General features: G+C 43.1%; 1 protein-coding gene across 10 annotated transcripts in view; it reads right to left on the reverse strand.

Moving 5' to 3' along the window:
- LDB2 (LIM domain binding 2) overlaps nt 1-26,990 on the reverse strand; it is a 395,302-nt gene that overhangs the window by 66,803 nt on the left and 301,509 nt on the right. For all 10 annotated transcript variants that reach the window (XM_047798535.1, XM_047798533.1, XM_047798534.1 and 7 more), the window contains exons 3-5: nt 15,292-15,464; nt 7,244-7,366; nt 4,157-4,240 (exon numbers count right to left, since the gene is read on the reverse strand). In XM_047798535.1, the coding sequence (XP_047654491.1) occupies nt 4,157-4,240; nt 7,244-7,366; nt 15,292-15,464 (380 nt within the window). The remainder of the gene's footprint in view (nt 1-4,156; nt 4,241-7,243; nt 7,367-15,291; nt 15,465-26,990) is intronic.

Here is a 26,990-nt window from a genome sequence, read left to right on the forward strand (position 1 = left end):
GGAGCTGTAACCCGCTTGGCTGCACTGGCCTCACCCACCCACCCATGGGCACCACATTAGGTAGGAGGCCATGTCTTCACGATGAAGGTCCAGCACCTGGCATGGTGCCGGGAAGACAGAGCGGGTCTGTCCTGAACCAACCAACAGATGAATGGATGATGGCACGAGTGCAGGCGAGAAAGGCAAGCAGCCTCTGAACCTGGATGAGGAGCCGGGGAGGTCAGGCGGTGTCAGGCCGAGGGAGGGCAGAGAGGTGGACGGAGGAAACCCGCTTCCATGGACTGAGGCTTAATCCTCACATTAAACCTTACAGGGAACTGGCATTTCTTGGGGCAAAGTAGATTAAGGACCCAGTGAAAGACGCCGATTCCCCCATCAAGGCAGAAAAAGCTCGATCAAGGCAGAAAAAGCTCGATCCTATTCCTATCAGTATCATCGTTCTATGAAATATTGCCATTTTCAGCAACCCGGGTGGACCTAGAGATTGTCATACTAAGTGAAAGAAGCCAGACGAAGACAAATATCATTTGTCACTTATTTGTGGAACCTAAAAAAATGATACATATGCCATATACCCACTGTGCTACATGGATTGAGTGGCCAGAGGGGACCTGCTATGTATCACAGGGAACTCTAGCCAATGTTCTGTGATGATCTATATGGGAAAAGAATCTGAAAAAAAAAAAAAAAAAGGATGTGTGTCTGTGTGTAACTGAATCACTTTGTTGTACAGCAGGAACGATCCCAACATTGTAAATCAACCATCCTTCAATAGAACTTGAAAAAACGAAAAAAAGAGAAGAAACAGGCTCACGGACGGAGAAAAAATCTTATGGTTACCAACGGGGAGGCAGGAGGAGGGCTGGATGAGGAGTTTGGGATTGACAGAGCCGTACGATTATGTGTAAAATAGATAAACAACAAGGGCCTACTGTATAGAACAGGGAACTACATATTCGGTATCTTGTAATTATCTACAATGGAAAAGAACCTGAAAAAGAATATATAGTATATAGTATATACACACACACACATACACACATATATAACTGAATCACGTTACTGCATAGCTGAAACTAACACAACATTGTAAATCAACTATAATTCCATGGAAAAATTTTTAAAAATCATCATTCTACTTTCTTACTAGAAAGGCGGCAGTTTTGCCACGAAGCACATAGATTCTGGAGTTCAAGTCCTGGTTCTGCCATTTGGGGGCGTCCTTACACCCTCTGTGCCCAGCTCTCTTATGGAAGGTGCAAGTGCACATGGGCCGTTGTGAAGGCTCCTGCTTCAGGTGTGCGGGGGGCACAGCATGCAGCCGGCACTCCTCTAAGCGGCATCCTCTATTTAAGTGTCTCCTCCCTATTTAAGCATCTACTCTCTATTGCCCCGAGCCACGAATGGCTTCCTGTGTCAGCATCCGCAGAGGGGTTGGTGGGGTCCCCCTTCTGCAGGTACGATGTCCTCAGCCCCCGTGGGCTGGAGTCCGAGAGAACGGCAGATGTGAGGACCAGAGAGGGCCTGTGGACCCCAAAGAGAAGGTCATCATTTTACTGATGACAATAAGAGGAGCTGGGGGCGGGGTAGAGGTAGGGGAGGAAGAAATTCAGCATTTATGACTCTGACGCTAAAAGCAGCTAAAAGATGGCGTAAAGCATCTGTGCAAGATCTCAGCAGAGAGTTAGCGACTGAGTCTAGGATAGACTGCAAAGTTCCAGGTTCCTGTGTGGGGCCAACTGAGGACACGTCTGATGCGTGCAACTTTTTCTGCCTAAGGAGAGGCATCTTCAGATGGTTTAAACTCAACCTCTCCTACCCCTGACAAGACGCAGTATTGTGAGGCAGCTGTCTGAAAACCTGTGGCTAGAATAGCACTGCAGACTCTCACTCGCCCTTGCTCCCCACCCCCCACTGTGCCAGCAGCCCCACAAGGGAGCTAGTTCTTTTTTTTTTTTTTTCCTTTTTCTTTCAGGGCCGCACCCATGGTATATGGAGATTCCCATGCTAGGGGGTGAATCGGAGCTGCAGCTGCCAGCCTGCACCACAGACACAGCAACACTGGATCTGAACTGCATCTGTGACCTACACCATAGCTCACAGCAACGTTGGATCCTTAACCCACTGAGCGAGGCCAGGGATCGAACTCACGTCCTCATAGATACTAGTCAGGTTCATTACTGCTGAGCCACAACAGGAACTCCACCCCCCTCCTTTTTTCATGTTTTGAGGTTTTATTGAAGTATAGTTGGTTTTCAACATAGTGATAATTTCCACTGTGCAACAAAGTGACTCGGTTACACATGTACCCACATCCATTCTCTTTCAGATCTTTTCCCACAGAGATGGTCACAGAACACTGGGTAGAGTTCCCTGTGCTCTACAGAAGGTTCCTGTTGGCCAATCACTCCATATACCTCAGTGTGCATAGGCCCATCCCAAACCCCCAGTCCATCCCTCCCCTCACCCGCAGGGAGCCAGCTCTGAATGCAGAACCTGGAGGTTTGGGAGAACAGGGCCTTAGCTCCCCTGGCTGGAAGCCCTCCCTTCTCGACCCACCCTCCTGGGCAGATCCGGTGGCCCACTGAGCAGGAACTAGGTGGCCGTTAGCGGAGAATGACCTGGCTTATGGCTGCCAAGATGGCGGGAGTATTGGGGTGACGTGGTGGGGAGTGACGTTGGCTGTGGGCTCTTGCCTCACCTGGATTTGGCTCTGGGCAATCTAAACTCAATGGAAAAAGGCTCTTCTCTCTCCACCCAGAAGGGGGACCCTGTCATTCCCATGTTTAATCCTTTCAGAGGCTCCTGGCCCAGGAGCCTGGCCAGCTAGTGACTCTAAGACCTGGCTCCCAACTTATTCTCTCTCTCACTTCTCCTGGCTTCTCCTTTCATGTCCAGCATCACCAAACTGCTTAGAATTCCATCCTCTTCCTTCTCCCTCTGAGGGAAATGCCCTGACCCCCCCCCTTTTTCTGGTTTATCTCTATTTATTCTTTCACATCCTACTCAGGCATTGCCTCCTCCATGAAGCCTTCTCTGATTGATGTCCACCATCTGGAAACTTCTTTCATGGTAGTCACCATCATGGGAATCACCATTTTGTACATAACATTCCCTCTTTAGGGGTCCAACCCTCGTAGGAAGGAGTTTCTGGATAACGGGTACCGTGACTTTTGGCTTTGACTCTCCAGCGTCTAGCTCAGCACCTGGCCCATTGCAATGAGGGCATGACTTAGGCAACTTTTGTCCAAACCATTCCTCATGCACAGGGAAGAAAGTCCGGCTAAAGCATTTCAGCATCTCAACATATACAAACGTGAGTGAGCTTACGGGGTTGCGAATACACACCAAAATTCACCAGCCTGAGTTAAAGATAAAAAAATGACAGCATAAACATTATGATGGGGTGGGGGCCTTGGGAGGTGACCTGCTACATCAGGACAAAGAAGGAAGCCAGCAACTCAGAGGCCAAGGAAGGTGGCACGCAGCCGCTGCCTTCTTGTTGATTCTGGAGGACAACGCGTGCTTTATGGAGGAAACCGTGTTCTCCACTCGTAACGTGATGCCTGCAGTTCCACACTCCAAACGGGTGTGATATGTGTTACCCCGTTAGACCAAATACGGAGGCGCTAAGGATTTAAAGTGGGGAGAGAGTTTTGCCGAAAAGTTCGTTTTCTAAAATAAAAATGGACTTTATAGCCAAACCAGGAAATCTGTTACATGTTACACAGAGAGCCCCTAAGACGCCTTAGAAATAAATGTCTGTGTGACAGCACTGGGGTGCATTTCCGCAGGGGACTCTCTCTGGAGGACACACGGGGCCTCCTCAGGGGTGACTGGTCCCTGGAGGGAGACGCAGAGGCCGTGGACTCAACAACAGCGCATTAGCAACCTGAGGCAATCAGAAAGGACACAGTGCCAAGGCATTGCCAGCTTCTGAATTTCTTCCAAGGGTCATACGAATACAGAGAAGAATCTCAACCTTCACACACACACACACACACACACACACACACCCACGGCCACGTTCGCCATGGTATGAGAGAAACATATCGTGCTATTTGCCTTCATTCTCATTCCTTGGTTCAAGATACATTGACAGTTCTAAAATGTTTTTCAAATTCACCAGGAAATATAATCAACCCATTGGTCTTACCCTGAGGTAGTTGAGGGTGAAGTTTGTTAGCCCCATCCTTGTGATGTTTTTGGACAGCTGATCCAGGACCTGAGGATCTTGTGCCTAAAACAGGGAACAAAAAAAATCGTATATTTCATCCCTGCAAGACAACACCAAGGAAGTCCTTGACAGTGCCGCGGCTGCTGAGCAATGCACTCCGCACATTGTTGATTTCGCTCAGAGGGGCAGGGGGCGGGCTGATGGAGAGAATTTAATTTGCCTTTGGAAGACACTTGCATATAATGCTTAAGGACATTTTTGGATCAATGGTGCAAGGCTCACTGCCATGGAGAACCGAACTGAGTCAGGCGTGCTTTCAGGGCTTGGGAGAAACATCTTTCCTTCTTGGGTGGAGAGGCCCTGTGTCTTCAGGAGGAGGGTCATTTAATCTGACCAGGATAGCCCACTGGGTCCTTAGTGCCCCCCTACAGAAGGTGGGGCCGATGGATTTGGCAGAGCCATTCTTTAGGGCTGGCCTTTGGTGCTTATTATAACAGTGCTGCTTTTAACAGCTTGCCGTGTGGTGGGGGGGTGAGGGGGGGTGGTCTCTATTTGGAAACTTTGCAACTTCCATCACATATACATTTATTTAAGAATTCTAAATTTCCTCCCCATTAGGTGGAGGCTGGAAACAGATATTCTCAATAATTTTCATCCTGATAGTTCCCGTTGTGGCTCAGAGGTAACAAACCCGAAGAGTATCCATGAGGACGTGGGTTCGATCTCTGGCCTCACTCAGTGGGTTAAGGATCTGGCGTTGCTGTGAGCTGCAGTGTAGGTCACAGACAAAGCTCGGATTCTGTGTTGCTGTGGCTTTGGCGTAGGCTGGCAGCTGCAGCTCTGATTCGACCCCTAGTCTGGGAACTTCCATTGGGGACAGATGCTGCCTTAAAGAGAGAAAAAAAAATCCTCATCTTACACGACTGTAAGGGTACGCATCACATTTTCCAAAATATTAACTCCATTTAAAAAAAGCATATGGTGGGTCCACGGCCACCCCAATGTTCTGTTGAACCAGAGGAAAAAAAAAAAAGACAATTCTTTCTGGATTCTTTTCTAAGGTGAGTCTCTTGACTGACGCTCTTTGTTTCTGTTTGTCTTCCCTTCTTTCTTTCTTGGTATAAACAAACTGTTGCTAAACAGAGGAAGTCTTAAGTAAACACCCCTTTGTCTCCAGGTCTGTGTTCTTGAGACTCTCTCGGTTATACCAACACCTTCATTTATTCTTTTTCTCTACTCAATTTTCCTCACAGCCACACCACCACTTGGCTTTGTGTCTATACATTTTTAACAACGTAGGAGAAAACAGTCAAAGCTGATCACTTTTCACGTCAATTTCGGGAACGAGGGTCCTCCATGGAAAATGAAGCTGGTATGTGTTGACCCTCTTCCAGGCTCTAGGAAGAGCTGCTTCTACAGAGAGGCATCAAGCAGTGGTGGCCAACCTCGGGCGCTCACGCTGCAGGTGAAAGACAGGACAGTAATAACTGCCTGGAAAGACGTGTTTGCCTCCTTCAAGCCAATCGCCAAGACGTGCAGAGGTCCTACTATGTGCCAGGCACTGGCCTAAGTGCTTATGTGCACTCAGTCCTAATCCTCCAACCCAGCCTCTGAGGCAGGCTCTATCACTCTACCCGTTTTACTGATGAGGGACCAGAAGCACAGAGATGGCATGTCTCTTACTCAAGGCCACACAGGAACAGGGACTCAAACCCATGACATCTCAGGCCCAGGCTCCTGACCACTCCCTCTGCTGCCTCTCGGGCTGTTTGGAGGCTAGTCAGAGGGGCTACTCCGGACTGCTTCAGGGAGAGCGGAGGATGTGAATGGGGCCGTGAAAGTTGCAAAGGACCTGGGGCTCGGCTCGGTGGACAGGTGGATGGGCTGAGTGGGAAAGCCACAGCAGAGAGCACGGGGCCGATGGAGAGGGCAGAGGCTGAGTTAACCAGTGAGAAGGAGGGTGCGGAGGACAGAGGCCAGGGGGGAGACAGGGTGACCCTGGGCAGCAGGAACACTGCTTCTCAGCCTGGGTGGTGGAGTCAGAACAAGCTGATGTGAGATCTTGAATTGTCCCTTTGGGGCTGGAAAACATGGGGCAACTTATTAAACCCCTCTGAGTCCCCTTTGCCTCACTCTGAACATAGGATAATAACGCACCTCTTGCAGTTACTATAGAGATCAAATATTTAAAAAAATTTTTTTGGCCACTCCCATGCCAGGCAGAAGTTCCCAGGTCAGGGATGGATTGGGTGCCAGGGCAGCAACCATGCCAGACCCTTAACCTGCTGAGCCACCAGGGAACTCGTAGAGGGAGTAACTATAATGCATACAAAATACTCAGCACAAGGCCTAGGGTAGCAAATACCCAACAAACGCTCACTACTGTGGCTTTTCATCCTACAGGGTCTTAAAAATCAGGCTCCCGAACACTGATTTTTCTCCAGAGCATTTTCGCTGACCTGACCCGCTCCTATCAAGTCTTCGGTGAAAACATCTCTCTAGATTGGCATCGACGCTACCCTTGCCCCTCGTTGGCGCTCAATAAATCTGAAGTGATTTACAGCCAAAGGCAGCCAAGAGAACCCCAGATCGTCCGCTCCCTTCCAACACCGAGGTTAGGAAGGGTGTGGACGCCACGGATCTGAGGCACAGGCAGCCCTGGGCTTGTCAGGTGGTTCTAATCAAAAGGGCGAAGCGTTTTTCTTCCTCCTGGTTTTCTTCCCTTCTCCATGTGTACACAGCATGTTTATTAGCCTGGGCAGAGCCGTACTTGATAATGACAGAATGGAATTTTAAGAAAAGTACAAACTGTTTATTGAGGTAACCTCCATGTGGAGTTTAAAATAATAAGGTATCAAAAAAATAAAAAAGAAAAGACAGAAAAGATCTCGCAATGCACCAAACTCAGAGACACAGGAGGGGGAGAAGGGGCTGGGGAGGAAAATGGTTGAGGGAAAGCTGGAAATGACGCACGGCCTAAAGCGTGAAGACTCCGGGAGCTTCTGCTTTTTGAGTGAAATGAGGGGAGCAAAGGGCAGAAAGTCAAAGAGAAATGCAGTTACTTACATGCATGGCTAGAATGCTTCTTGGGACTAATTCTCTGTATTGTCTAATGGTAAAGTGCCATGTTTTTATTCTCATGAGATCATCAAAGGTGAACTCCAAGATCAGTCTGCCTTCTGTGCATACCTGGAAGGGACAAACAGCAGCTCAGTGGTTACATTCTGTGTGATAGCCACGTTTTGTGACTTACATGGCAGCCACTCACCGTGGCCTCCCTGACTCCCCTCTGGTGACCTGGGACCTTGACAAAGATATGACACTGTTGATGTACCCATCAACAGTGTCATATCTTATGCAGCGAGGCGCGTATAAGCTCTGGAAGCAGTGGGGTCAAAAGACAGCATAGGAGCTCCCGTTGTGGCTCAGTGGTAATGCACCTGACTGGTATCCAGGAGGACTCAGGTTTGATCCCTGGCCTTGCTCAGTGGTTAAGGATCCTGCGTAGCTGTGGCTGTGGTGTAGGCCAGCAGCTGCAGCTCTGATTTGACCTCTAGCCTGGGAACCTCCATGTGCCTCGGGTGTTGCCCTAAAAAGACAAAAAAAAAAAAAAAAAGGCAGCATAGGTCTGCTCACCAGCCATGTGCTTTTGGTAACATGGCTAGTTACCACTGAAGTGCCATGAGCCCTCCTTTCTCTATGGGTAAGTCTGCAGACAAAGCCCATCCTCTAGTGATGCTGATGTCAAAAACTGGTACACAGTGTGTCCTCCACAGAATCAGTGCTCTTTCACCTCCTTTTCCCTCCATTTTCATCATCCTTCCACCATAGGCATCTACCACAGGCATCCGAGCTCTGTTTGATTGGTAATCCTACTCGGGGTGAAAGTATCTAATAAAAGCACTCCTGCTTACATATGAGTGGCTACAAGGTTACCCAGCCAGAGGAAGTTTTCATTTCCAAAGAGAAATGCCAGAGGGCAATGCGTAACTCAAGGCTGTGGGTATCAGTTTCTGACATGTGGAAATTAGGGGCCTGATTAGAGTATATCCCTTGAATCACATCCTAGCAGCCATGACAAATTCTGCTTGCACAAAGGGTCAGGCTTTGGGGTGGGAGTGGGGAACCAAACTGATCTAAGGAGATATATACTATTAATGAAATATATACTATTAATGAGCCTCAGAAACTCCTTGAGAGAGTGATCAGTGATGGGGTAGCGTGAATTTTGGCAGGTAGTTCCTATTTTATGTACCTTTCTTTTCACTGTTAATGACTTTGAAATGGAAGAAGATGCTGGGTAGCCTCATACCACTCATCCTGTCTCAATGAACAGATAGGCAGGGGTGGCTGCTTATGGGTCCGGTGTAAATAATTACAACTCATTATTCAGTCCGTGTTTGCCTTAGAGACGCCGGATGACATGGTGGATGGGAACTTTGGTGTCAGAAAGTACTAGATTCGAATCCTGACTCTACTTTCCATTTCTTTTGGAACTTCAGGAAAGTCCAATAAATTCCCCATGACTCAATTTCCTCCTCTGTAAAATGAGGATACTAATATCCTTAGGTAGGGCTGTTGGGAAAGTATATTAAATAAAACTGTATGTGTAGATGGCCTAGTATGGCACGTGGCACATAGTAGGATGACAGGAAATGACAGCTCCAACGATATCAGACATACAACCAAAGCAGACAGAACTTTAGGCCAGTGGTTGTCGTAATGTCCTATCTGAGACCTGTGGTTTATGAGCTGCGTCTCAGGGCTGCTGGGAGGACAGTGAGATTCCCACTCCCTTTCTGGATCAACCAGAACAGCTTTGGTTTTACCTGTTTTAAATAGTGGACTTTTTGTGCGTGTGCGTGTGTCTTTTAAGGGCCACGCTGGACGCGTATGGACATTCCCAGGCTAAGGGTCAAATTGGAGCTGCAGCTGCCAGCCTATGCCAGAGCCATAGCAATGCCAGATCCAAGCCACATCTGTGACCTACACCACAGCTCATGGCAATGCTGGATCCTTAACCCACTGAGTGAGGCCAGGGATTGATCCTGCATCCTCAACTAGTTGGGTTTGTTATCCCTGAGCCATAATGGGAACTCCCAAATAGTGGAGTTTTGATCAAGCTTTTTTGGAGCAAGATTTTTTAGATTAAAAAAAAAAACCACATAAAACTTTAGAAATCACTGCATCATACATCGTATCTCTTGGGATAGACCATGATGGAAGGTAATGTAAGAAAAAGAATGCATATATATGTGTATGACTATATGACTGCATCAGTTTGCTATACAGATGAAATTGGCACAACATTGTAAATCAACTACACTTTAATAAAAAAAAAATTCAGCCAAAAAATAACAACCAACTGAATAGGGAATATGATCATTTCCCAAACTATAGTCCATGAATGTATTTCTACCAGCCCTCTATGAACTATGAATAATCACTCCCTTCTCTGGGAATTGAAGACAAAAAGCCACCATGTATTGAGTTCCAACTATGTCCTAGGCACCAGCTTAGGTGGTATCTATTCTCTCTAATTTAAGGTAATATTTTCTTTAAACAAGTCAAACACCAGGGCAGGAGAATTCGTAAAGTGTTGGTAGGCAACTACTTAAGAAAGATGCTAATAACATCTGCCATTTTCATTTTATCAAAGGTCTCAGAAGCACTGTCAGAAAATTATCGAGAATCTGGGTGAAGACCTCTAACTCAGATCCAATTAGCAGAATCTGTGGGTGATTTCAAGCATTTGGGCTCTTCGCCCCAAAACTCTTTGGCGGAGTGGTCTTCAGAGCCTGGTTTCCGGCATCTTCGTCAAGAGAGTGGAGCATGGGGAAGTAGGGGAAGACTTCAGCATCCCTGCCCCGTGCCTCTAGAGCCTCATCAGCATCAGCGTTGGAATTAATTTACCAAGGTTTTCAAAAGAGTTGCATGGAGATTAAGCCACACAATCCCCCCCTGGGGCATTAACAGGACAGAAGCCACCTGCAGTGAAGGCTTTCACGAAAGAGAGGTAACCACAGCCAGCCGGTGACAGAAATGTCTTGACAACACAGGACAGGGATATTTGGATGCTATGATCCTTTTCTTTTTAAGAGAGTGGATCATTGGTTGTTTAAACAAATATTAGCCCAGTTAAATGTCATGCTTTTTTTAATTATTATTATCTAATCTTATTTGTTTTGTGTTTATGAACCACAAACCCAAGGCAGATAGAGGTTCTGGTTTACTTCAACTGGAAGAGAATTTCATAAAGGGAAGGCCTAGATGCCTTCTGATGAATTACTTAGCTGGAGCATCTCTGAGGTCAAGTTACGTTGAGTTCTTTGTATACTGTGACATAGCGAACCAGCTGAGGATGACTCTTGAGGTCAAACTGCTGCAGGCCTCTGCGGAGGAACGTTGCAACAGCCCTGGACTCCCCCTTTCTCAGCCAAAACCAAGGAATCAGCTTTATCCAGGGCAGAGCACCGCATACAAGAGAGGAAGCCCGAAAATTGAATCGAGTTCACTGGGTTGGGTGTTTTCTTTAAGGAAAACTAAATGACTGACTTCCTTGAATGAAGGAGGAGAATCTGGTCACCTCTGATCTTCCCCAAGTAATTATACCCATGGCCTCCTCCCCAGCCGAGTGCAGCCTCTCCACCCACTGCCCCCATCATGGAGGTTAAAGGAAACAGAAGGCTTTGTGATTTATTTTATATGCAACAATCAGCAAGTGGAATAGGGGCACTTAAGAAAAAATACACATATTCCTTGTTTGGAAATGGTAAAAAAAAAAAACCAAAAAAACCAAAAAAACAAAACAGGCATAGCATATAAAGGGGAATTAATGTTTTCTCTTTTTAGAAAAATTCTGTGCATTCCTCTTAATCAATACAATTAATGTAGCATTTATCTCAAGTTGGCCTTTTTTTTTTAAAAAAAAAAAATGCCTTTCACTTGGAATCCAAAATCAAAAGGGTCCCCAATTAAGAAAACATTTTCTGTTGTGCAGAATTCATGTTACCGTACCGTGAGCTCTGACATTTTGTTTCTGTGGTAACCAAAATCAGCTGATTAGTTGGCATGGCAACAGAAAAGATGTAATCCCAGCAGACACACTCTAATCAATGCCCCCAGCACAGATGGTCTCCGGAGGATCAACAAGAAAGAGGCTGGCAGGCATTCAGCGGATCACGTGCTAGCTTGAGACTAGGCCAGGAATAAGAGGACTAAAAAAAAACCATTTCTCAAACTAACCCGTCGCTTTTTAACCCTTTTCTTTCTTTGACTAATTGTAAAGCAATATTGACCGCGTAGCTGTATAATAAAATGATTCTTGTGTAGCTTTTACGAAACGAAATGTACTTTTTAGGCAGGAGGGGTTCATTTAATTTTCTTGGTCTTTACGCCTGGAACAGCATATATGGACTAGTGTTTTTAGATTAACAGTTGCGTAAAGCTCGTTGTATTTTACCTAGAGATGCCACATATGAAAATGAATATGTAAATACATATCTACACCTTTATTAGAGCAATAAGATCATTGATATTATAATAATTTGGTTAGAGTCAGGATAAGAGCATAAATGTATAAATCCTAGAGCATAACATGGTGTACAGACTAAGGCAAGAATGATTGATTGTCAAAGTCATGAATGAGGATTCATATTGAAAAACTGGTTGGTTACTTCCCTGGTACTTTTCTATGGTGGTAAAAAAAATCGCATAATACATAATTGAGATCAGAAAAAAAAAATTAGCCTGTGTTTATAGAAGTGATAAGGGTGTCTAGTTACGCCTGTAATTATGGTTCCAGTTCGGGAAGCCCCCAAATAACTCAACGTGTCTCCCAGGGAGGGGATCTTGTAGAAACTGTCAGAATTCACACCCTCTCAAATACAACCCAAAGGTCTTTGATTCTGAAAACCCTGGTGATTGCTCTTCTGATTATTAAGCCTTGTTTCCACGTTGATTTGAAATTGACTACAGACAAGCTTCGTAATGTGTATTTTAAAACTCTAATTATATATTTATCCATAATCTATAATGTTCCTAGAACCAGGAAATTACAGAATGGGTACTACGATCCTGAAGAATATTAAATATTACTGTTGATTAGGACTGCGGCTGATGTTTGATTCACCAGTTGACCAGATTTTCATAAAAGCGACTCAGAAACGCTGGGTCAGATGCTTTTTGGAGAATTACAGTTTACTGATGGTCTAAATTAGAACAACGCGAGAGTGCCTACACGTAACGTGCGAATGCCATGTACTACTAGCAGGCTCCCCTTTAAAAACAAAGCATCAGCTTCCAAACTATTTTTCTTTGTGATACTGACAGGCCATTAGCCCACTGTTTTCCACTAAATAGCCATCTTATTTTATTACGCAAAGATGAGTTATTTTTAATTAATATAAGAACAAAAGAAAAATGCAAAAGAGTCTTTGGGGAGTGTAATAATCACCGAGGAGCAAAAAGAGGGGAAAAAATGAATCTTTTGGAGTTTTCTAAAAATAAATGTGCATAATTAGCATTTGGACTAAGTCCACATAGCTAAGCTACACTTCCCAGAAAGTGATATTTTTCATCACAGTATGGAAATATTCATTACGAGAGTTGGCAAACGTAGTGCCATGGAAGAGTCAGATGGGTGATCTAAATAATTGAAGCTGAGGCCCATAGAGCTGAGATGAGGAGAATGAACGTCCAGGTTTTGGTGGTGGATGCCACCTGAGAGAGGGACGCTCCAGGATGGGGGAGAATGCAACAGAGGGAAACGGTAGTTTCCTTTTACGGCCGTACCTGCCACACACGGAGGTTCCCAGGCTAGGTGTCAAATCAGAGCTGCAGCTGCCGCCTATGCCACAGCCATGGCAACACTAGATCCGAGCCACACCTGCTACCTCCTCTGCAGCTTGCAGCAATGCCAGACTCTTAACCCACTGAGGGAAGCCAGAGATCGAACCCATATCCTCGCAGAGATGACGATGGGCCCTTAACCCGCTGAGCCACAAGGGAACTCCTAAAAACACCTTACTTTCTTAATTTGAATGAAAAAAAAAAAAAAAGCACTTTATCAATGCATCGGAAGAATGGGATTCTTTGTGATTTAAAACCAGTCCGTTTTTATTTTCAGTGGCTACAGGCTTTGGAAGTAGCTCCTTCATTATGGCCAAGTTTTATTTAATGATTGTGGGTGTCTTTTTTTTCCTGAAACCATAAGGCATTGCTGTGCTTTTCCTGAACAACCTACAAGTAACACTAAGTCTGCACAAACCATCATGGAGTGACGGGAAAAGACTTGCTCTGCAAGCTCAGGCTTCGTAACACTAGAAATGGCTCATGTATCTATCCACAGGGGGATGTTACTGTTTTGTGTCTCTGGAAATAAGTGAGCCACGGACAGAGTAAACCACCATCTGGATGATCATTCCTTTCCATGTAGCAAAACTCTTTTCCCAGCACGGACTTTTGTAGGCAGTGGAAATCTTCCTGTCCCTGATTGACAACTTCCTCTCTGCTCAACTGTTAAAAAGGAAGAAAGGAAAAAACCCATCTCCTGTTCCACAGTTAAAATGTCTACGGACAAAATCAAGATCCCATAAAACCAATGGCCTCTGATGATTTGCTTTGTGTTTTACAAGCATTTCTTCTGCCTTTGGTTTTTAACTCCGTCGTTGGCACCAGAAAGGTTAAACTGCCCCACGATGAAAGAATACTTTACATGATCAATATTTTCTATCCATTTTCTTCAGCAAAATTGTGCGTAGATTACAAACACATCCTCGGTTTCATAAACTGGGCTTCTGCCATTCACCCTGATAATTCAACTTCTCTTAACTATAAAGAGAGGATTGTCATTTGTGTTTTCAGCTAAAAGAGATAGCTGCTACCACTGGTATTGTAAATTAGCTTCATGTTGAGTCTTAGTCAAAACGCAATGAACTAGCATTCATAAGAATAAACTCCAGTTGCCAGATTCCTTGAGTAAATATTTGTTCTTACTAATTTTTCTCCTTGAGAGAGGATATAAGGAATCATTTATTGTGTTCCAGAAAGGTCTTTGCCCAGAGGAAACACTATATGTCAATTTTTTTTTTTTTGTGATGGGAAGGATCATAGGCATGGAATATTTAGATGAGACTGATTCTCTATTACCTTTTCATTTCACATGCTTCCTAGTGCTTTGAATTCTGCCTCAAAAACTGTTCCCTGCTCTTCTGCCCATTCTCCCCCGCCATGCTTCTCTCTCACAATCAACTTCTGTTTCTACTGTGCTCCTTGGCCGAACTGCTTGCTTAATACATTGATCAAAATCACAGAGATTCTTAAAATCTAGGGAAACAACTTTTAAAACTCTGAATTCCCTAATGTCTTTTAAATATTTTCATTCTCGTGTTCCTTTGAGACAGTTGAGTTGTGGTTAGTAGATTTTCATTCTCTTGCTTGTTGGTATTTGCATTCGGCTTTAAAAATTATTTCATTTTAGTAACAAAACACAAGTATTGACCTCATAATAATTGGAGAATGTTCTTTTAGTTGTAGACCCTTGAGTAAAAACCAAAATTCTATGTAATATACAGCATCATCGACTATAGGGAATAATATCCAGTATTATTCAAGTATTTGTATATTTGAAAGATACTAAACGAGTAGATCTTAAAAGTATTCATCCCAAGAAAAAAACCTGTAATTTATACGTAGTGATGGATGTTAACTAAACTTATTGTAGTAATCATTTCACAATATATACATATATAAAATCATTATGTTGTACCGTTAAGACAAATACATCGTTATATGTGAATTATATCTCAATTAAAAAAAACACACACACCAAAATTCTCATTTAGCAGCCTAAGTTTGAGAGGCAGCCAAACCTCTCATCTCTTAGTCTAGAGAGGCTATCACATTTGACTTTGTGTGTTCTGTATCATAAGCACACACCTTGGCACAGGGTTCCCTAAGAGTCTTGTCTCATTACAAATGAGAAAGATCATCTCACAATGCTGCAAGGGTCTGAGCTATGAGAAGTCAGCTGAAGGTTCCAGAAGAAAACTATAGTTACGCTCCTTCGATACACCCCGAGAAGACCAAGCCTTGCTCCTGAGCCCGCCCTGTACCTTGGTAAACATGGGCTTCCCATGCTGAGTGACCATCGCACACTGGTCGCAGTCCACCGTGATGGAGGAGTTGTGGTAGGACTCTTTGGAGTGTTTGAGGATGTAGTACAGGTCAGTCACCCCTCCTTCAAACACAGTGCTAAAGTAACGGGGGATGAGGGTCCTGCCGATAGCTGGGAGAGAAACACAGAGGAACAAACCATTAACAAACATACCCGAATGGCCCATGCACCCCACACCAAGGCCAGACCTCCAACGGCATACAGATTATACGAGGAGGGATCTATACCAGTTACACTGGATATCAGGAGGAGAGTTTTCTTTCTCTCTCCAAACACCCCACACCAATGCCAGACCTCCAACTGGATACAAATTCTACCAGGAGGCAGAGGTTTCTTTATCAACTGCCATGTCCCTTTGGAGTTACAGTGTATAAAAGACAATCCCCAAGCATTCAGGAAACAGGTGCACAGCCATCTTTCCGGATTTGGTGTCCATCAGAAGTCAATGATGTAAAGGTTAGTCCTTTAATCGTAACAGGGACAAAGATTTTTGACTACGTTGGACCTCACATACATTCTCTATGTGAACCTATTTTTGAAAAATAAAAGCAGCCCAACAACCTGGATTTTTTAATGGGTGGTTTGCAGACCAGTTCCCCAATCATATTTTAATTTAGTAGGAGTAGTAGTCACACTAATATAAATTTGTATAATGCAGTACTTTGGGGTGTGTGAAGTGTGGCATTCGCTCTCTGGATCTTCAGAACAACACCAAGAGAGTCGGGGACTGAGACGCAAAAAAGGTTATGATGAAAGAAAACGTTATTAGGAACGTTTGAAAGTCACAAGACTGCTAAGTGGATAATCGAGGTCTCTAACTTCAAATCTGCAAACCCCCAAACACTTTCTGACGTGGTCTCCAGCTGCCTTCACGAATGGAAATCTTTCAGAAGGGATCCGTACCTGCATACACAAAGAGATCCATACTTTTCTAAATGTTGTTTTTCTGTCTGCTTCTGGAGTTGAATAAAATGTCCTTCTAGAGTAAAAGGCCCATTTTAAGAGAACTTGATGCCTTCCACTTGGTCTAAATTGGTCTTTTTTATTCCTTGTGTCCTGTCCTGCCCCATTTCAGTTTGAGCGATTGGTAAGTAGCTGGGTCTTTCTGATATATAACGCTTAGAAACAGCTAACAAGCCCTAGGTTTAGCAGAGATTTTAAATCCTCTTACACTGAAAATCCCAACTCATAATATCAGGAATTTTGCCTATGTGCAGATTTGGAGGCAAAGTACTAAAGCACTCTCAAGTGATTCAAGGTTTTTAATAAATCTCTTACGATCCCTCTATAAGGCTCCCTGAAAGACAAAAATAATATTTAAGACAAATAAATTACCAAAGAGAGCTTTAGTAGGAAAGATCGCACAATCTTCGCTCGAATGTTTTAACATGTTTAATTTCATTTTAAAAGAATCAGTGTTAATCCATTTCATATGGAACTATATCTCTTTTGCACACGGATTTGGAAAAAAAAAAAAAAAAAGCTATGAAAAAGAATGCCCTGCCAAAGTGTTTTCTGAAATGATCTCTAAGGAATCCCTATGTGGATGACTAGTGTCTGAATAATTTATATAGTTGTTATTGCTTCATATTTACTGCAGTAAAATCAATCAACAAGTGTGTGCTAAATATTCCAGGATCTTTGGCAAGTTCATCCTAAATAATCCTTATACATACATTTCATAAATACTGCCTAATCCCCAATAGTGCATGTTTATTTGCCAAATATAAAATTTAAATAAGAGTAATTGGAGTCCATCATATCCTTAAACATAGGCATAGCTGTTATATTATAAAGACAACTTTGTTAATGTGGAAAACCTTACTGTACTTCACCAAGCTGCTAAAATTAATTAAGTGCATTTCAAATATTCTAACTTAAAACTAATTACCATAAGTCAGCTCTAGTCATTTGACATTTTGGGATCTGTGGTGTGGAAAATAAATACAAATCATGGAAATATAGACGTAGGGTGAAAACAGATCCCTATAACATCCAAGGACTTGTCACATTGAAAAGGTTACTGCAAAAAAATCACTGGATTAGTCAATTATAATTTATTCATGACTCCCGCACAATTTAATTTCTTTGTAGTAGTGTTTGCTATGTATTGTCATTATTTTCATTCATGGTTTAATGAAAGTCGAATGGGAAAAAAGGCCAAAACTGCTTAAATTTATTTTTTAATTTTTAAATTATTATCACCATTTTTTTTTTTTTTGGCTGCTTCATGGCATATGGAGTTTCCAGGCCAGGGATCAAATCTGACCCACAGCCATAACCTAAGCTGAAGCTGCAGCAGCGCCGATCCTTAACTCACTGTGCTGGCCTGGGGACTGAACCTGCGTCCCAGGGCTCCCGAGATGCTGTGGATTCAGTTGTGTCACATCGGGAACTCCCCAAATTCCTTAATTTTCAATCTGAATTTTTAATTACCTCTCCATCTCTAGAAAATGTACAAACGTACAAACTCTATTGTCAATAGACATAAAGGGAAATTCAGCTTCACTTTCTAGCACGGAAGGAAGTGATTGCTATGGATACCTGAGGTTTGCTTTCTGCCGTATTTCCTTTTTGGGACTGTCTCTGCCATTTTTTCCATGGTCTTTCTTGGGCCATCACTCACACCGCTCCATTATCCGCTGTGATAGACTGCTACTCTGACAGCCCCAAGAAACCCCAACAATCGAATTCACAACCTTGAGTGTGTAGCCTTCTCTTTTCAGATCTGCTTTACTTGATAGAATGTGGCACAGGGAACCTTGTGCAGGTTTGGAGCCAAATCTTAAGAAGGTCTAGAAACTTCCACGTTGGGCTTGTGGGGAAAAGATCGGTTGCTAGGTACAGAGTCCAACTACTCCAAGACTGCCATCCCATGAGAAGCCCAACCTAGCTGCATGGAGCAGCCACAAGAAGGGGGACCACGTCCTCCAGATATCAACGCCCACCAAACCTCCAGCCAACAGCCAGCACCAGCTTCTGTGAGTGAGGCCATTTTGGCAGTGGATCCTTGAGCCCTAAAAGAGCTGGCTTTGCCCAAATTACAAACTAAAGAGCAAATAAAAGAAATGCTTGTGGAGTTCCCATTGTGGCTCAATGGGTTAAGAACCCGACCTAGTGTCTATGAAGATGTGAGCTTGATCCCTGGCCTCCCTGAAGTGGGTTAAGGAGATGGCGTTGCCACAAGCTGCAGCAGAGATCACAGATGCGGCTCAAATCCAGTGTTGCCGTGGCTGTGTGTAGGTCACAGATGTGGCTTTAACCCACTGAGTGAGGCCGGGGAAAGATAGAACGTGCAACCCCGTGGATACTAGTCGGGTTCTTAACCCACTGAGCCACAATGGGAACTCCCTAACTTTTTTAAAAATCGTCACTATAACAAATTACTACAAACTTACTGGCTTAAAAATCTATCTGTTGATCTATCTATCTATTTATATACCTATCATCTATCATTTATTAACTTCTAGTTCTGACAATCTGACATGGGTCTTGCTGGGCCAAAATGAAGGTCTCAGTAGGATTGTATTCCTCTCCAGAGGCTCTAGGGGAGAATCAGTTGTCTTGCTTTTTCTAGCATCCAGAGGCCGTCTCTATTCCTTGGCTGTGGCCCCTTCCTCCGTCTTCAAAGTTATCAGTGGTGGATGGAATCCTCAGGGACTTACTCTCACTGCCTCTCTGTCTCCCTCTTCCAATTTTAAGGACCCCTGTGATTGCACTGGGCCCACGCAAATGACCCAAGATAAGCATCCATGTCAAGGGCCTTAATATAACTCAATCTGCAAAGTTCCTCTTGCTGTGTAAGGTAACATGTTCATAGGTACCAGGATTAGGAATGGACATCTCTGGGAGGCTATTACTCTGTCTACTACAAAGGCTATCTTTGCCAAAGAGCTTGTGTTCTGCAAAGGAACATAGTCAAACACACGCACACGCACACGCACACATACACACACACACACACACACACACACACACACACACACGGTGCCACATGTAGATAATATGCAGTGAGTGGGACAAGCAACCAGGAAAAAAAAAACTGCATGTGCTTGAGAAAACTCCTCTATGGCTCATTCATTGATTTCTTGTATAAATATTCACTGAAGCCAAAGTAGGTGTAAAGCGCCTTGGCAGGTGCTAGAAATGCAAAGATAGATTTTAGACCTTGTCTTTACACCTCATTGTTAATAACAAATATCTCAGTCTCTATGACACAATGCGAATAAAGGTAAAAAACAGATGTGTGAACTTGAACTCTTTGCCATTTTCTTCTAAATCCGGATGCAATGTAAAATTTTATTATTTTTGAAGTGCCAAGAGGATGAAAATGTTCTTTGAATTTAATAAAATGTGCAACCACACAGCACAGCCTAACAGAAATGACTTTAAATCGGTGAACGTTTCAGATTTAGATTTGAGGGTCTACATCTCACCAGCCGCACCAGTTCTGAGTCTGGGCAAATTTTACACTATGACATTTATAAGCTACTCCTGTGCTTTATATTTATACTTTAATCCATGGAATTAAAAAGAATTTAAATATTGATATGCATAAATCTACACTGTGCCTCCATGAAAGGGATTGTATCTTTCAAATATACTTGAGGAGAGATTAAGATTCTGGCAGATTATAAAAGAGATTGCATTTTTCTAACATATTTAGGTCAAAGCTTCAAAAACTGGGAAGAGGAAGTGTCACGGGCAAGATGGTGCAGGAGGGTTTTCTGTGATATTAGGTGATGGAATACAGTATATATTATTTATCCATGTATTTATGAAAGAGAAAAGAAAATCATAGATTAAATTATTCAGGAGCCCGGAATGTGTATAAAGAATATTTAAATCCTGATCTACCTTGTAGGTAAACATGATTAGTTGAGAATAGCTGACAATTTATCCATAACTTTTTTTTTATCATTTATTTATATACATATTTTTTCTACTGTACAGCAAGGTGACCCAGCTACACTTACATGTATACATTCTTTTTTCTCACATCACATGTTCCATCATAAGTGACTAGACAGAGTTCCCAGTGCTACAGGGAGGGAGTGGGAGGGAGTGGGAGCTTGGGGTACATAGATGCAGAATTTCTTTCTTTTTTTTTTTGGCCATGCCTGCGGCTTATGAAAGTTCTGCCGCCAGGGATCAAACCTCTGCCAGAGTAGCGACCTGCAGTGACAGTGCCCAATTCTTAACCTGCTGTGACACAAGAGAATGCCTATCCACAACTAATTTGGATGTTGAGTTCCCAATACCAGTTCCTTGGGAAGCTTTTCATTGTTGTTCTGTTTTGTCGCCAAGGACCAGCCCCAAATCTCCCAAAGTTCTTGCCATGGGACTTGGTAGGATTTAGCGTCTATCTTTTCTCGTAGATGGTACTTGCAGACATTAGCTCATTTTTGCCCCCATTTTGAAGCCAAATGATACACATTGGGAACTCTTAATCCCTGAGAAGATAGAAACTACTGTGCACCTGCCTTTTGGAGCATTTTGTCTCTATTAATAATTATGACATGCTCTTCCTAAACTCTTAAGGATATTTACATGGAATTCACATAAAAGGATTTCAAGAAGAAAATAATCATATGGGAACATGTTCAAACTGGTAATTGAAGTACCTATTAAAATAATACTAAGATTAAAACATAAACCTGATGAGGCTGTGGTGAAACAAGCATATTCAAATACTTACAGGGAAATCAGTGTCATAATTACCGTTATCTTCAGAATTTCGAACTCTCTGATAGCTTATTAGGTGTGACCCTCAATGCTTGGGAAATACCCTTGCCAAATTGCATTTCTAACCTTCAGGTCTTATGTGCTCTGAAATTCTCCAAGCCCTTTGAGAAACCATTGTCCAAGGTTAAGACCTTTTGATTTGGGGCCAATGCCTATATTTTAAATGTCTGTAATTTCATCTTTGAAAGAGAATTCACTTAAAAAAAAAAAGTAAGAGGTGGAGGACCTCAATTAAAATGGGGAATAAGAGAAATGTTTATAACTAACGATATATTCATATCACTTAACCCTTGGCAATTATTTAACTAATGATTTTCTACCTCATTGGAGAGACAGAACCACATAACTACACCACAATTTGTGTTTTTGATTAGGTAAAGTGAATTATAATAAAAAAAATGGATAGTCATGATTTTTAAACTTTTTTTTATAAATGTGATCATGGGTAAACTGGTTGTCTAAATCTGAGTTTTATCTAGCTGTTCTGTAGCTGCAATGCCTTAGACATACAAAAGGATATTCTATACTGAGAGACTATTTCATAATAAACACAAAATCCTACAATATAATAAAACACAGTCATTAAACTTTAAACTTATCTGTGTCCAGAAATTAGTGAATGCATTATGCTCACATGTAAATGGACATGCTCCTTATAGCGAAATAAACAATACTGATTTTTTAAATTTATGGTAAATAACCACTACAAATAGCCAAAACAATGGACATAAAATCTACTTGAAAAAAAAAAATCTGCTTGAACTTTGATAGAGGTGCTATGGGCTCAAGGCAGATTCCTTTGTTGTAAGGAAGGAAAAGCAAGCCAAATTCACTTTACCTTATTTTTAATTTAATTTTTTTTTTTTTGGCTGCACCCGTGGCATGCAGAAGTTCCCCAGGCCAGGGGTTGAACTTAACCATATCCTCCTTCTTGCTATTTTAAAGATTCTTTCGTTTACTACATGTTTATTAAGCACCTGCTATGCGCCTGACCTTGTTCTGGGTGCTGGAGATGAATAGCAGACAAGTGGGAAGATGGAGAATATAGTGGGCGTGAAGGAAGGCAGCCTGGTTTGGACTGGCCGATCTGGAAGGAGGCAGTGGGAAGGTGGTGCTGGAGTTGGGTCCTGAGTGAACAGGCCGTGGGAAGATATGGGAGTGGAAAGGCCCAGGCCCACGCCCGGGGTCCAGGGAGGGCAAAGGCCTTAGGACAGAATGAGTTGGAAGTGAATGTGTTTGGTGTATCCCGGCATGGGAGGAAAGACGGTGTGGCAGGAACACAGGCAAGGAGAGTAAGATGACAGACGAGCTCAGAGAAAGAGGCAGAAGCAGATTGGGTGCAGCCTTCTGGGCCATGGCAAAGGGTTGGCCAAAAAAAAAAAAAAAAAGTGGGAGTTCCTGTTGTGGCTCAGCAGATTACAAACCCAACTAGTATCCATGAGAACGTGGGTTCGATCCCTGGCCTCACTCAGTGGGCTAAGGATCCGGCATCGCCGTGAGCTGTGGTGTAGGTCTCAGATGCAGCTCAGATCCTGAATTGCTGTGACTGTGGCAAGGCTGATTGGACCCCTAACTTGGGATCTTCCATATGTTGTGGGTATGGCCCTAAAAAGCGAAAAAAAAATTTTGTTTTTTTCTTTTTAATCCTGATGGATTTTTTTTTTCTTTTTAGGGTGCACCCATGGCATATGGAAGTTCCCAGGCTAGGGGTCGAATCGGAGCTGTTGCTGTCAGCCTATACCACAGCTCATAGCAGCATTGTGAGGTCAGGGTTTGAACCTGTATCCTCCTGGATACTAGTTGGGTTTGTAACCCGATGAGCCACAGCGGGAACTCCCTGATGGATGTTTAATTTGATCGAATGCCTTCCCACTTACTGGGGAGCTGATGGGCTAATTTCCTTTAGGAAGCTATCCATTAACATATTTTCAGTTGCTGAATAATTTTTGTACTCAGTGCAAACCTTTCTCGTGTGCACATATATTTTTAAGAAACTTTGGCGTAAATTCAACTTATGATTTTGTATTCTTTAACAAATAATCATGGAAGCAGTGCTGTATATGAGGCAATAGCCTAGGTACTAAATTAGAGTCATAGAGACAGAGAAGACCTCAAGTTTAGTCCAGTGACTCCCAGTAGCATTTTCTAATCCCAGTGGCCTTCTGAAGATCCCCAAGTTAGGGCCATATTTCAAAAATACCATTAAAAAAAGAAGATATTGGAATTCCCGTCATGGCTTGGTGGAAACACACCCGACTAGCATCTATGAGGACACGCTCAGGGGTTAAGGATCCGGCGGTGCATGAGCTGTGGTGTAGGTCGCAGGCTTGGCGTTGGCCGGCGGCTACAGCTCCCATTCCACCCCTAGCCTGAGAACCTCCGTATGCCATGGGCATGGCCCTAAAAAGACAAAAAAAAAAAAAAAAGAAGATGTTTAGCATGTTTCTCTGATTTGAGTCGGGACGAACACAACTCCTGGCGATACTGATTAGCTCCTGATTAGTGATTATGAATAACACTTCATATATGTGGGGGAATATAATACAAAATACTAACCATTATTTAATAAATGCAATAAGGTGATCCATGATTATATTCCACACCCTCATTTTACAGCAGAAAAATCGGATGACCGCAGAAGAAAACTGAGTACTTACTGGGAGCCAGGGTAAAATACAATAGACTGCTTACTGTTTTTAATCGACTGATCTTTATTTCTATGCCCAAACTTAATTTTTATTAATTCTTTTTTTTTTTTTTTGATGCTGCATCTGTGGCATAGGGAAGTTCCTGGGCTAGAGGTCGAATGAGAGCTGCTGCTGCTGCAGGCCTATGCCACAGCCATGGCAACACAGGATCTGAGACGCATCTATGACCTATGCTGCAGCCGTGGCAATGCTGGATCCTTAACCCACCAAGTGGGGCCAGAGATCGAAGCCGCATCCTCACCAACACTATGTCTGGTTCTTAAGCTGTTAGCCACAATGGGAACTCAAATTTTTATTAATTTTAAAATTGTCAAAGTAATACACATGCAAGAAAATGACTACAGTACTGTGGCAGAGGCTCACTCACTGTTCACTAGAACTGATTTCTTTTTCTAGACGTGGAATGGACCTTGCTTCCTAAATTCCCTTTTGCTCGGGTGCTGCGTTGTGATGGAGTTGTGACCAGAGTGCAATGGACATGTCCATTGTTTTTCTTTTTTTGCAGCCATGTAGGCATCAAGAAAGAACATTCAGCTTTCAGAAATGATGAGTATAATCATTCTATGTGTAACTGGCAAGTTCTTTCCCCCCTCTAACAGCCAGATGTTGAAGAACCAGGAGGAGAGTCCGTGGATCCCCACCCCTGTGGATGGAGTAGCCAGGATATGGGAGGAGCCTGGAATACCACCAGGGGATTGCTACCTGTTGGAAAACTCATTTGGATTTCAAAGCAAAAAAAAAAAAAAAATACATTTCTATTGTATCAAGCCACTGAGACATCGAGGTTTATTTGTTGAAGCAGCTAGTGTTAACTCATACGATTACTAAGAATCCCAAGTTCCTCTGACTACCCCGTACACACCAGTATGAATGCCTTCACTCCTCCCCAGGTTATCTTTGTTAGCAGTCTGTTCTGTAGCCATCTAGATTTTTAAATTATACATCTATCTCCTGGCATATGTCCCCATAGAAAACACATACCATCTTGTGTGAGTGCTTTTTGTTTTGTTCTGTTTAACATAAAAGTTATCCTGATAAATATATCTATGTGGAGCTTGTCTTTTTTTCTCTCAATCACACATTTTTGAGGATTATGAATTCATGTATTGTAATCACTGAATCGTATCCCAGAGTACAGCTCTTTCACTCGTTATTGGCACCTTCCCTTGTTGAGGGATATTGACATTGTTTTTCAACTTTTTTCCAAACAGGTTGATATGGATAAGGGAAAATATATTTTATTTACTAAGTACCAGTAATCACCCTTCCACGCTGTGACCGATTTACTCCCCACCAGCCCTGATCGTGTTTTACCCACACCTTTGCCAGCACTGAATGTTGTCAACTTTTACATTTTTTGCCATTGAGATCGCAAAGTGTGTCCCTTACAAAGGGACAGCTTGCAAGTACACAGAGCTTTATCTACACATAGATGATGAAATTAAGTAATTAATTACAGATTTTCAGCTTGGGGTTATTGCTCCAAGTGAATCACCTACATCTGACATTTTCAGATGGTTTGCCATATTTTGCTTTTTTTAAAAAAAACAAAAAACAAAAAACTCAAAACCCCTTTACTTGACTAAAGGAAAAAAACCAAAAACCCCAAACCTACTACAGACTAGAGAAGTGAAAAAATTCCATTTCTTGATTTTTCAAAGGTGCCAAACATCAAGAATTCTTATGAAACTATTTCAATACGATTTATTGGGCCTTCTCAAACTCAAACCCATGGGGACACCACAAGTCATTCAGTTTTGTGTTTTAATATCAGCTCAATTCAACAGGGTTAGAGAAATGTTGCCTGAGAAACAGACACATGTGTGTGATTTCAAACTTAATCAAAACCAGGACTCAGCAACTTTTAGCAATGCCAAGGGTGGCGAAAGAGATGATTTCCTCTTTGTAGAGAGAGGCAGACGTGGGTAAAGCTGGGCCCTTCCCCGGGGCTGGATATTATACAAGACGTTCCCTCTAAGGTGTTAAGTGGTCACTAAAATAGAAGCTAATAAAATATGACCCTTGAAAGTGGATTTCGAAGTCACAGGAAAGGTTCGTAGAATTAAAATAATAAACTGGCTGTGCCCACCAGCCTTCCAACTCCACTCCATTGGACTCACTCCCTTGTCATTCCCATGCTTAACACACCTCCAAACCGTTGCTCACACAGCATCCTCTGCTTGGGGCCCCCAGGGCCCCCTCGTCTGTTTCATCCCAAGTCTCCAGCATCCTCAAATCTCAGCTACCGCAGCTTGTCCCATGTGGGAGCATCCCTTGTCCCTTCGCGTTTTCCACTTCTCTCCTCTGTGCTCTTAAAATGATTTCATTTTTCATTTTGTTAAATTACTCAGTGCATTTTGGTACATTTATCGGTGTACAACAATCATCACAGCCAACGTATGCGGATGCTGCAGTGAAAGTCCGGGAAGAATTTACTCACCCTGTGACCTTGAACACATGATTTGGGCTCTTTACACCCCGGTTTCTTCATCTGTCAAGTGGGAATGGGCTGGTCGTGGATTCAGCGAGGAGTTACAAGAATGAATAACATCATGCATGTAAAGTGCTTAGCACTGAGCCTGACTCCGCCAAGTGTTTAATGCCTGTCGTGACTCCCATAACAGTCTGCGTGCACACAGGTGGTGCGACTTAGCCCGCTGTGCTAAAGCCGTCAAGTTCATTGTCTTTCCTTCAGTGACTGTGGTTCCCTGAAGGCAGGGAGCATTTCTCCATCATCTGACGTATTCAGGATGTAAGCAGCTACTTAAGAGATGTTTGGCAAATGGATGGGGGTGGACTTGGCGCGTCTTTTTAGACAGGCTGCCAACCCCAGATTGGTTCTGCAGACACGCACGTCTCTGATGCTGCGGTAAAGCCACTTTTGCAGCTCAGGGCTGGAGAACCAAATCCACAAGAAGAAGGCGAAAATGAGGTTTTAGAGTCCCCTCTCTGGAATTTTCATATCTGAATATCCTAGCCCAGATAATTAAGGATTACAGATTAGTCATTTGGAAAGATTCACCTTGGGATTAAAGTTAATTTTGAGTTTTACAAGTAAAAAAGCTTCCCATCTGAGCTCCTTAGTTGGAAGGGGCTTCTCCCTTAATGTATCTGCGGGCCCGATTCATAAACATCCAAGCTCCATAAACAAAAGCACACTTCTTTAAGAAGGGGAGGGGTGGAG

Source organism: Phacochoerus africanus, chromosome 10 (assembly GCF_016906955.1).
Source record: "Phacochoerus africanus isolate WHEZ1 chromosome 10, ROS_Pafr_v1, whole genome shotgun sequence".
In the NCBI taxonomy this organism is placed as follows: Eukaryota; Metazoa; Chordata; class Mammalia; order Artiodactyla; family Suidae; genus Phacochoerus; species Phacochoerus africanus.